Source organism: Sycon ciliatum, chromosome 2 (genome assembly GCF_964019385.1).
Source record: "Sycon ciliatum chromosome 2, ocSycCili1.1, whole genome shotgun sequence".
NCBI lineage: Eukaryota > Metazoa > Porifera > Calcarea > Leucosolenida > Sycettidae > Sycon > Sycon ciliatum.
The window spans coordinates 44148173-44160730 of record NC_088644.1 but is presented as its reverse complement, the minus strand read 5'-3'; the positions used below and the strand labels follow the sequence as shown (position 1 = coordinate 44160730).

The following is a 12558-nucleotide window of genomic DNA, read 5'->3' as shown; positions in this document are numbered from 1 at the left end:
GACGTGTCCATGTCAACGCTGAATGGCGTAGGTACGCTATTTATGTGTACCGCGTCCCATTTTGCTATGCTGTCAAAATTTTAATTATCACAAGATTTACCTACCCAAGCTCAAGAAGAAGAAGGCAAGTCTCAGCTGTACAAAGTTACAAACCACCAGATCGCGGAGGGATGTTTTGTGCTCGTTAATTTGTAGTAGTATTTATGGAGTTTAGTGTGTCGCCATCCATATTGTTGGCAGTTTCTTGATCGCTTGAAAGGCGACAGGCAGATATCTACTGAGTACTGTGGTGAAATCCTTTTTTTTTTTTAAATCTTCTGTGAAGTGCAATGGCTGTTCCTACTCCTAGCTCGAGATGGCAACGTGTTTACTTACTGGGTGATTCTCTTACGCAGCAATCCTTCTCTTTGGGTGGATGGGGTGCAAGGCTGGCTGATGGTTATCAGCGGCAGTTTGATGTGATCAACCGTGGTTTCAGTGGTTACACCAGCGCATATGTGGCTGGCATTTTGCCACGTTTGGCTGAGGAGGATCAGTTACTGCTTCGTGGAGATGTGGCTGCAGCCGTGGTTACGCTAGGATGCAATGATGCTGTTCTGGAAGTAGATCCTAGGCACATTCCAGTCGATCAATATATACATCACATGCGTACGATTTCTGCACAGCTTGTTGAAGCTGGAGTTCCTGTTGAAAAGCAAGTGTTCGTTGGAACGCCACCCGTGGCCGAAGCCAAATGGGCAGACCACTGCAAGTCCTTGGGAAGGGAAATGAACTTATCCAACGATAACACTCGCCTCTACTCGGAAGCACTGTCCAAGTTGGCAGCGGAAATCGGCGTTGCACGCTTTGTAGAACTGCACAGTGCGGTGCAGCGTGTGGATGACTGGCAGAATCTACTCAGCGATGGCCTACATCTCTCTCCAAGTGGAAACGAATTTGTGGCGGAGAAGATAGCACAAGCACTTGTTGGAGTCTTGCCTGCTGCGCAGCCTGCGTACCCTCTTTGGGATGCTATTGACCCGAAGAATCCTCCTCGACTGGATAAAGCTTGACGTCAGCTGTCAGCTATGAACAATACGCGTATCAACGTGCTTCTTGTATTACCTATTGATCAAGAAGCAATGCAGCGGCACAGGGGTAGGAGTCACGTGCATGTGTTGCAAAACGGGCCATACCGTCTTGTTTCCGTGATAGGAATCTTGCTCTTCTGTGTTTCCCCACCACTCATATATTTTCTTCGACAATCAAGTGTTTTATTGTGTGCAGTTTTAATATGTTTTATTAGAGAGGTTCCGCACTACGAAAAGTTGAGCAACTTTACGTTAGTGGGCGGGGAAAACCCGTGAATTCGCGAGTTTGCACTCCACTTACGGAAAGTTGTCTACGTAGAGTACGTAGATAGGGCTCTGATAACGTAGCTGGTCCGTAAGTGGATTGGGTACAAATTTATGACTCTCTCCCCAGGTCGATCTGGTCGTACACTGCCGCGTTTGGAGTTGCCAAGGGCAGCTACGTGATTTGAAAACTGTGTATGGCGGAACACAGATGCGCATGCAGTTTACGTAAGACTTTCCGTAGATAGACTACGTTTTTTACTAACGTAATTACGTTATGCGGAACCTCTCTAATGTGTGCAGTGTTAATTCTTGACAATGACTGTGGTTGTGTTCAATACAGTTTTCTTTTATCATACTAACATTTTAAATGTAGAAAGGAAAATGACATATGGATACGAGTTAAGAGTAACTCTCCATCACTGTAACTGGATACTATAATTATACAGTCAGAAAGTGCAATAACTAGGCACAAAACTGACAAGAGTACTGAGGCATTCGACGTCCTGACACCTAGCTTCAACACATCTCCGTAGCGCTAACCGACAGCCTTCCAACTTGGAAGGTTCAAGGTTATGGAAATACCAAAGAGGTGTCAGGACGTCGAATGCCTCAGTACTCTTATCAGTTTTGTGCCTAGTTATTGCACTTTCTGACTGTATATAGTATCCAGTTACAGTGATGGAGAGTTACTCTTAACTCGTATCCATATGTCCTTTTCCTTTCCACATTTATTTATAACATTTTAAGTAACTTATTGCTTACATAAAAAGCTGCTGGCAGCAAATGGCATTCATTACAAGGCCTTTTAGAGCAATATGTCATGAGTGGATTGTTTGTAGTGCACCTGGCATGAGTATTATTAGATCAGGGTAGTCGCATGGCGACATAGTACTGTTTTAAAGTATTTACTGACTGATCAGGTGGACTGATGCGATGCAGACTTGGGTTGCACCGGTCGCTCATGGTTTTAGATGAGCACCAGTTGGCTAAATAGTGCCGGGGTAAGTAGTGTAAATGTGCATGAGGGTCTTGAGCCCTGCAAGTTACTTACTGTAGTTCCGAGCAACGCCAAGAAAGCATACGTCGATAGTTTGCAATCGATAATCCTGTATACAAAGTTGGGAAAGTGGAATTTGTCATTTCGGCTTCTTTCATAAGTGGTCATGGGAGTGGCAGTGTATACCGTGAAGTCTTGTATAAAAGCCGCACTTGAATAGAAGCCGCAATTTTGGGCCCATCAAATCACACATAAGCCTGGTTTTAGTGTTGACATACATGGAAATACCTGTCTTGTATAGAAGCCTGTCTCATATAGAAGCCTGCAAAATTTCACCAAGAAAGTCATAGAAGCCGCGGCTTTTATACAAGACTTTACGGTACATGTAGCTGTGAATGCAGTCTTGTAATATCTCAGGCCAATCTGTGAATGCAGTCTTGCAATACTGTCCCTCCAGGAAATCGCGATTCCACGGATGCAACAAATTTCGCGATTTTCGCCCAAACCCGCGATTTTCAGCAAAATCCGGGATTTCCCGCGTTTTTGTTGTTTTCTGCACTATATCTCATTTTTTCTGCACTTTTCACGCAGTGCTTTCCATGATCCTGTAGGTTATTTGCACTCGTACTACTCCCGAGTAGATATACGATGCAACAAATTGTGTGATTTGGCCCAAATCTGCAATTTTCTGTAAATAATTCAGCGAATTCCTGGCAAGTTCTGCACTTTTCGTCGCATTTTTTGTTGTTTTCTGCCGCAATTTCTTGCGCAAGTTTTCGAGAGTTTTTTCCGCTAATTCCCGCAGGGACAGGCAATACCTCAGGCCAATCTGTGAATGCAGTCTTGCTACACCTCGGGCCAATCTGTGAATGCAGTCTTGCAATACCTCAGGCCCATCTGTGATATCAGTTATTACTAGCCTGTACTTGCATCACATGATCGAGTCTTGTCACTCCCGAGTCTGTACATATGGGTATCAGGCACATTACTTGAGGAACACATTTCATAAAGTAATTTTCGTTTTCGTTTTCACTCTCTCAACCCTCTTCTCAATTAAAAATAGGCAGTTTTCTGGCATTTTGTACATGTACTTCATTAGAACATAGCATGACACATACAAGTGCCACAGGGGTAGTATGTACGCAGCACATATACAAGCTCGACATACACTATCAATAATTATTTATCATTATAATTATTGTACAGCACACATGGTGTATTCTGCCGAGAGCCATGTACATGGCTCTCAGCAGAATACACCAGTACAAGTAATAGTTACACATCGTTCACAAGCAAACAGACCAGGCAGAGGCACACAGGACAGTGACCACCACCAGCAAACAGACCAGGCAGAGGCACACAGGACAGTGACCACCACACAAGCACACAAGCACACAAGCACACACACACACACACATACATACACACACAAGCACAAGAATACATTGTACTTGGTGAACTCTCTGGCAGCATCCATCAATATACCTAATAGTACAATGAAATCCTGTGCCCAAGTCTCAGCATAGTGAAAGCAGGGGAAATGGTTGAAAAATAAATATATTATGGGATTGAGGCTGCTCACAGAAACAGCAGACAGAACAGAAAATACTCACAGGCCACTTTGTGTGCAAGATCAAGTATGGCATTGGTACGTATGGTATAAACTTTAAAACATCAGAAAATAAATAGATGATGGCAGCGTTCTTATGAAGGGAAAGATTAGCAAGAAGGTAAGTTTGTTTTCAAAAAATGCGACTAAACAATAGTATGGCATTGGTAGAGGGATAAACACAGCAGATAAGGTGGAGGGAGAGGAAGAAAATATATTTACATGATTTTCTAGAAAGCATCATGGCACCATGTATCAGAGATGTGTACCCCTCTTTGGCACAACGATCAGCTATGGAGCTAGCATTTGTCCTGATCAGGAAAAACATATTCGACAGGTTTGGGGTGAGTCATGTGTGACTAGATGGCACACGGGCCACCGGGCTGCTTGACACGACGGAACAGTGCTGGCCAGTCTAGTCCTGGTCTTCTGGGCTAGTGGTAGTGGTGGCCATGGCTGTGCGTGCCAGTATAGGTACCTATACCACAGGTACACTCTTATCATGTACATCATAACGGTGCATACCGCCGTGTCTGTACACTCGGCAGGTGTGTATGTATACTCCATAAGTACATCCTGCGCCTGTACATTCTGTGTCTGTACACTCTGCGTCTGTACCTCTCGTGTCTGTACACGCCGTGTTTGTACATACCGTGTCTGTTCAGTCTGCACCTGTGCTTGATACGTATGTCTGCACAAGATAGTGACTAAGCATAGCAGTACACTCCACGGCATGGCGCGGTGCAGGGACATAGGCTAAGCCCATACTGCGACTGATGATGTTGATCATTGGTCCTGCTGAATAGCAGCAATGCTGACAGGATGTTGTGTGGTGTGCAACAGAGCTAGTCTGAGAGATCACACCTATACATGGTTGATGATGGATAGCAGCTGGGTTGAATTTGTAGGTATTCTTCTACAGTCGTACACACAGTCCAGTGCAGAACAGTCCAGCACAGTACAGTGCACGGATGATGGTATCAGTGTGCGAGCAGACACACTCACATTGTGTTCAGAAGCCTTGCATGGTCATCAGCAGCTACAAGTGGCATGTGCCACTGTTTGACTGCAGCTTGACAGATTGGACTTGCTCCCATCGAGCTGGCATTACGAGCCTTTCCTCATGAAGCTGCCAGTCCTCTTTGTAGACGTTGAAGATGAAGATGAAGATGCTCGCAAGTTTACAGACGAAGGTTTGCGCGGACGAAGACGGCCACCACCAGCACCACCAGCTGCAGCTGTTGGCGGTGCTTTAGAAGGACCTTTCTTGACCGTTGCCATTCTGCTTCGGTCCCAAGAGCGCTCCTTGCTATTTCCCTCCAAGCCCACTGCATCCAACACAATCACATGTTACAATATGTGTTACAATATCTTCCATACAGCGGTATTTTAAATCAGCCAGTTTGGGTGTGAGTGTGTGGTAAGCGTTGCCAGACTGTAGTTGACGCACTGCAGACAGTGCAGTGTATACCACACTCCACTACACACAGTAACACATGCACTGCAGTGTATACCACACTCCACTACAAACAGTAACTGCAGCCACATTCCACTGCAGACAGTAACAAAAATAAACTTACATTTGAGAGAGATCTGAACAGCTCGTCGGGCGTGTGACAGGTATGAGTTCATATCTAGAGTTGGCGGATAGGGAATCAACACAGACACAGTGACAGGGAAATACGAGAATCAGTAACGAAATCAGTGACTATCCACATGGCATGGGCGTAAAAACGAATGTGATTTAAAATGTGCAAAACGTTAATGATATGGCCTGAATAGGCTGTTGACAATAGGGTCAGAGAAAATAACCTTGCACTATTCACAGGAGCACGTTTGACATGGACGTTGCGTGCACATCTGAGTGCACACGTGGGCGTCAGCGTGTGTGTGTGTGTGTGTGTGTGCACAAGTACGTCGTTAGTTCTTACCTGCATCGTATTGATCAAGATGTGCTTGTTCTCTCTCGCGCTGGAAAGCATTCATCCACTCGTCTCTTTCAGTATCAGACCGACATTGTAACACGTACCATTTCGTCCTTGTGGCGTCTGTATAGCTGATCTTCCATGCGTGCTTCACACCTACGCAGTAATTTTACACCACACACATACACACACAGCATACACACAGCATACAATCAACTCTAACCCAGCACACGGGCATGTCTACACATACGTTACAGTGTTGGCATGGGTTTGCTTTCTCTCAATCAATCCTCACTGTACTTGAAGTTAAGAGACCACATTTTGAAGGATTAAAAAAAAAGATGAACCGGCTGTAGTGCTCTGCATACCCTGAAACACATTTCAGGGTATGCAGAGTGGTACGTTGATAATTATACTCATAAAAGAAACGCCAAACAAAAATACTAAAACAAACGGTGTGCACACAGAACTCGTCTACTTCAAGTACTTCTTTCAATGTTGACAGTGTGTAAGTCGGTATGTGGGCAGAACTGTTCAGCACCTTGGCGAACTGATCCGTCAGCATGTATCGTTGCGTTCTTTCCTCGTTGGCATGTGCGGGGCCTGGGCTAACCCAGGTCAGCATGAGGAAGCGGGGCAGGCCTCCAAAAAATTACACTGAAGAAGACAATGCCAGTGGCACCGAATGGAAGGGTTACTCGTATCCAAATGAAGATACATGTGCGTACTGAAAGGAATGAGCAGACTACGGGACAGGAAGTGACAACAAACGTGAATGGTAGGAAGCACGGAAGACCCCTCCGAAAGCCACAGACCAAGAAAAGGGAAGAATTGGGCACCGGACGAGGGACCCAACAGAGCGGTGGAAATGATGAGGCCGGACAGTCGACAAATCAGAAGTGGTTTGTCAAGTGTTATCTGTCAAGTAGTGGTGGCTGTCGTGATTTGTACAGAGAGAATATTTCCCCGTTGAGGCGCATAGCAGATCTGCATTACATTACATTACATTTGACTAATTTATAGGAAGTATTCAGAGCTTGTGTCCAAGTGCCGTCATGAAAACAAGTTCTATACTCTAACATCTCGAAGCGCTGCAACCTGTGTCTGGCCGAGAAGCTGGAGATTGCCTGGGCCGACAAGACCCGCTCCCTCAACAAGAGGTCAGAGCTTGTGTCCAAGTGCCGTCATGAAAACAAGTTCTATACTCTAACATCTCGAAGCGCTGCAACCTGTGTCTGGTCGAGAAGCTGGAGATTGCCTGGGCCGACAAGACCCGCTCCCTCAACAAGAGGTCAGAGCTTGTGTCCAAGTGCCGTCATGAAAACAAGTTCTATACTCTAACATCTCGAAGCGCTGCAACCTGTGTCTGGCCGAGAAGCTGGAGATAGCCTGGGCCGACAAGACCCGCTCCCTCAACAAGAGGTCAGAGCTTGTGTCCAAGTGCCGTCATGAAAACAAGTTCTACCTCTGTAACTTTGCGCGCAAGGTCAAGTGAATCTAGCTGGTAGTCCCGCTGCCAAGTGTGTGTGTGTGTGTGAGTGTGTGTGAGTGTGAGCGCGCATGTGTGTGTGTGTGTGTGTGTGTGTTTGTGTGCATTCGTGAGAAAGAGAGTGCGTGTGGGTGATTGGATAAGTGCGGGTGCAAGTACGTGTGCGGTAGGTGTGAGAATGAAAGGATGAGTATTGTGGCCGTGTGTGTGTCTGTGTGTGTGTGTGTGTGTGTGTGTGTGTGTGTGTGTGTGTGTGTGTGTGTGTGAGAGAGAGAGAGAGAGAGACAGAATGTTTGTGTGAGATTTGGAGAATGTGTGTGTGTATGTAAGATTTAGAGAATGTGTGTGTGAGATTTGGAGAATGCGTGTGTGTGTGTGTGTAAGATATAGAGAATGAATGTGTGTGTGCGTGTGCATGTGTGAGATATAGAGAATGAATGTGTGTGTGTGTGTGTGTGTGAGAGAGAGAGATTTAGAGAATGTGTGTGCGGAAGCGCGTGTGAGTGTATGTGAGAAAAGGGAGAGAGTGTGGGTGTATGTGTAGTGGTGTGGGCATGTGTGGATTTGGCATTTGTCCCCAGCTCTATTCTATATCATTAATTTTATGCCGGAACTACTGCTGCATAGCCCCAAGTCTGAAGACTTGGCAACTTCACGCCTGCACCTGACTCTTGCGCTATGATACGCGTCGCCTATGACACCCCTCGGAATTTCCCACCTTGCTCCCCCTTATGTTCTGGCTGCCCGTTTTGGATCTATCAGTTGCCTGATGATCGTAGAGATACGTGAAACTCGGAGTTGCGACAAAGCTTCCAAACTCTCTCTCTTGTATAGGAAGTATTGTTTATTTGTAAGTTGTCACCAAAGATGTGTGTTCAGAAGAAAACTGCTTCGTCAATTATTTGGCGTTAGTCCTCGTGAAAAAGTTAGGACTACTACTCGACGTTGATAATTATACTCATTATGCTTTAGTCATTAAAAAAAAGACTCATTTTTCACCTTACCAACGATGAGATGGAAATGAAAACTCTCGGGTGAAAATTGGCTCCAGAACCTATCTCCACTAGACTGTGTGGATTGCGTCGGTGCTAACTCTTCTTTCGAAACGGCAATAAACCTGATCCGTGTCCCTCTTGTCGGTAGTCTGTACTTTCCTGCGTCGAATTGTCAAGACAACAATACACTCATCAATTATACACGTACACGTACCTTCGTTATCATCAACCAGCATGATAGAGCAGTCTTCCAGGGGAAGTCTTCGTCGGAAGTGTAAACGTCTGCTGATTGTATCCTGCCATCACAGTATCCACAGAATACACAGAATACACAGAAGTACATTTAGTACATTTAGTGCATCCACAGTATAAGCAGAACAGTTTTTAGTGTCTACAAGAAGGTAAGCAGTTAGTCAACAACTCCACATTCTCCGATACGGTCTCAATGACCGAAAAAGCTGCCAGAAGGAATTATTTCAGTACATGTACTCGGAAGGAACCTCTTGTTGTTGTGAGAAGTGTGTGTGTGGTCGGCCTCATAAAACAACAGTGGTGTGTAGCCAATGTATGCATTCAGTGCGTTCACAGTATACTGTATAAGCAGAAATATTCGTCTGGAATAAAATTTCGTCTTTTTCGTCCAATGAGCTAGTAAATAATTAAATGCCGGACTGATGTCGATTTTTCCAGCTTTTCAATACACTCTTGTGATCCTCGGACGAAATTTTCAACCGGACGAACTCCCTTTCTTTGGAGTTGGGACGAAATTATTGACCGACGGCATTTTCTGCCTGTACAGTAGAGGGGACGGTTTCAAATAGGAAATAGGTTGCAAACTGGAATGGTTGCAATATTCTCTTTCTCTCTTGGTATTTTGATTAGAAAACATATGTCAGTGAAACTACGATGTGTTTTACTCCGAGCCAAAACTTCATGGCTCTGCGATGACCAGAAGCGCCATACCCAGCAGGTGAGTTTTTGACTTGTTGCTTCGCACTGCGACTTGAGTTTTACGTCTTTCGAAAAATCTGTACTGGCCGTCGTGGAGCGATAGCAATTACCCAATTTCAGAACTCAGAGTGAATTTGACGTGCACTCTAAAACCTTTCCGGTCTGGAGCCACCTCTGATTTGAGACGAAAAATTGGGCAACTTGGAGGCAACGGGCCAACACAAAGGAGTGGCTCAGTTCGATCGACTCTGGCCTCAGAGCAAACTTCAACATGCCAGTTTCCTTCCACAAACATATTTCGAGTGAACAATCCACGCTGATGATTGGTTTGGGTCTACACAATTTCGCTGTCAAACCGTTCTGGTATCGAACCGTCCCCTCTACAGTATACAGAGAGAAGTGAGGCGGAGGAGCAGACATGCCTGCTGATACCTTGTATAATGTGCCAGGTGTGCAGTGAATTCCTAAAGTCCATATACAGAATATCATGTACAGTGGACCCTTTATAATCCGCCAACATTCGTGTTACGGAAATTCTGCTGGATTAGGGAGGGTGCTGGATAAACAAATCTGATTTACTGCTGCAATGTGCATGAAGAGGACATTTTCGGCTACTCATTATTGTGCTTAATAGAGACGACTGTGCAACATACATGTACAAAGTATAGCAGTGTGCAACATACATACTAGTACAGTCAAATCTGCCGTTAGCGACCTCTGCTGTAGGCGACCATCTACCGTTAGCGACCGATTTTCCGTGCACCGACGGTTTCACATACAAACTGATCTGTCCAGAGCGACCATCTGCTGTGCGCGACCAGCGACCGCGATTTCATGCACGGTGGCTGCATTCAAATCTGCTGTAAGCGACCGCGACCCAGGTTCAGTAAGGTGCGAAACTGTACTTGCCAGTGCGCTGTCAACTGCAAAGTGTGAAAATGCGCTGTCTTGCAAGTGCGATCGACTGGCGCCTGGCCTGTACTGAGGCTGTGCTGTAGCTCTCAAGTCCAGGCAGTGTCGATCTACTGCCGTGTCGCATACGCGTACTATACGGGTATGGTCGTCGTTGAATATCCAATAAAATGATATTAAAAATCACATTATTCTCGTCGATTTGAGTACATGGAAGCATATACCTGGTATGCCGGATTTACCATACATGTACATCTGCCGTAAGAGACCATCTGCCGGAAGCGACCGCTTTTTCTTGCACCAAGGGGCGGTCGCTTACGACAGATTTGACTGTAGTTACACCGGTACATGTACTGCTACACTGCTAGGCTGTGATGATAGAATTCAACAACACTGCTAGGCTGTGAAGATGGAATTCAACAACACTGCTAGGCTGTGAAGATGGAATTCAACAACACTGCTAGGCTGTGAAGATGGAATTCAACAACACTGCTAGGCTGTGAAGATGGAATTCAACAACACTGCTAGGCTGTGAAGATGGAATTCAACAACACTGCTAGGCTGTGAAGATGGAATTCAACAACACTGCTAGGCTGTGAAGATGGAATTCAACAACACTGCTAGGCTGTGAAGATGGAATTCAACAACACTGCTAGGCTGTGAAGATGGAATTCAACAACACTGCTAGGCTGTGAAGATGGAATTCAACAACACTGCTAGGCTGTGAAGATGGAATTCAACAACACTGCTAGGCTGTGAAGATGGAATTCAACAACACTGCTAGGCTGTGAAGATGGAATTCAACAACACTGCTAGGCTGTGAAGATGGAATTCAACAACACTGCTAGGCTGTGAAGATGGAATTCAACAACACTGCTAGGCTGTGAAGATGGAATTCAACAACACTGCTAGGCTGTGAAGATGGAATTCAACAACACTGCTAGGCTGTGAAGATGGAATTCAACAACACTGCTAGGCTGTGAAGATGGAATTCAACAACACTGCTAGGCTGTGAAGATGGAATTCAACAACACTGCTAGGCTGTGAAGATGGAATTCAACAACACTGCTAGGCTGTGAAGATGGAATTCAACAACACTGCTAGGCTGTGAAGATGGAATTCAACAACACTGCTAGGCTGTGATGATAGAATTCAACAACACTGCTAGGCTGTGAAGATGGAATTCAACAACACTGCTAGGCTGTGAAGATGGAATTCAACAACACTGCCAGGGGCGGATCCAGAGATCTCTACAGGGGGGTTCCGGTTGAACCAAAATTGAACAGCCAAAATAATTATTATGGAATCAGATTGTTTTGAAGTTGTGCGGTTGACACTTGTAATTACGACAATCCGATTGTGTTAGTGGGAATCGCATGCTTTTAAAACACCCTACGAACATATATTTTTTCCATCATCGACCACACCACAACTGCGCTCTCCAGCCGGCCTCGACACGTTGCCACAGCACACCACCATCGCTGGAGAGCGCAGTTGTGGTGTGGTGGACGATGGAAAACCTGTACAGGGCCAAATGCTGCTGCTTACCCTACATTGTATATTATTTTGTACGGACACATAATCATATACATGTATGCAATCGACTGGCACACAGGCTCAGTGAGGGCTTGAAGACCCTTTCAACTTCTTGTTAATATGCAAGCCATGGGTACGTTGAGAGCCAGGAATGCCGAAATGACAACTAAGTTACTTTCCCTGTCCATTTGTACTTTCGGAAATGTTTGGCATTTTTACGTTGCGAAATGCTCTATAGTCACAGGACAAGAGCATCGTCTTCACTTCAGTGACAGAAACAACAACAGCGAAACAGTGCCGACAATTGTACAATCCTTCCAATGTCATCTAAAACACATCGCTGGCGCAGCACCCCGTTCCTGCGGAGGAACAATTAGTCACTACTGCATGCTGCAGCAGGTAGAGATTACTGACTTTGCTAGGATGTCGGAGCCCTCAATCTTGAGGAGCTTGAACGCTACGTGTACGATTCGAAGTTCGTTGAAGAGTGTCACCACTCGGAACATCCTTTCTCTTATGCAAAAAACTTGTCCAAGGAATACTGACCACACCACACCCATCCTGAGCAGCAGTGAATGACAGCGCCAATGGAGGTAAGTTTGGATCGTTTCGAAAGATCAAAAAGGAAACAACCACCCAATGTTGTCTACACTACAGTGTCCGTTTGTAAATCACGGAGGTGAACACCAATACAGACTACTACAGTATCGATCTACCGAACGCGCATGCAGTGCACTGTCTGTACTCCTTGACTCAGTGACTGCACTGCACTGTGATCGGACGGATGTCCTTTTGTGCACACATGAT

At 45.4% G+C, this 12558-nt stretch overlaps 2 protein-coding genes across 2 annotated transcripts in view; one reads left to right on the top strand and one right to left on the bottom strand.

The window, feature by feature from the left end:
• The first annotated feature begins 329 nt into the window (after positions 1–329).
• LOC135810605 (isoamyl acetate-hydrolyzing esterase 1 homolog) lies at positions 330–1052 on the top strand. The gene has a single exon (XM_065324097.1). It carries the CDS (start codon positions 330–332, stop codon positions 1050–1052), a length of 723 nt encoding a protein of 240 aa, XP_065180169.1.
• A 2739-nt stretch (positions 1053–3791) lies between these two features.
• The window catches only part of LOC135810253 (mucin-5AC-like), a 29199-nt gene continuing 20432 nt past the window's right edge, over positions 3792–12558 (bottom strand). The window contains exons 11-14 of the mRNA XM_065323732.1: positions 8567–8648; positions 5875–6024; positions 5524–5577; positions 3792–5271 (exon numbers count right to left, since the gene is read on the bottom strand). Coding sequence (XP_065179804.1) covers positions 5051–5271; positions 5524–5577; positions 5875–6024; positions 8567–8648 — 507 coding nt within the window. The 3' untranslated portion in view covers positions 3792–5050. The remainder of the gene's footprint in view (positions 5272–5523; positions 5578–5874; positions 6025–8566; positions 8649–12558) is intronic.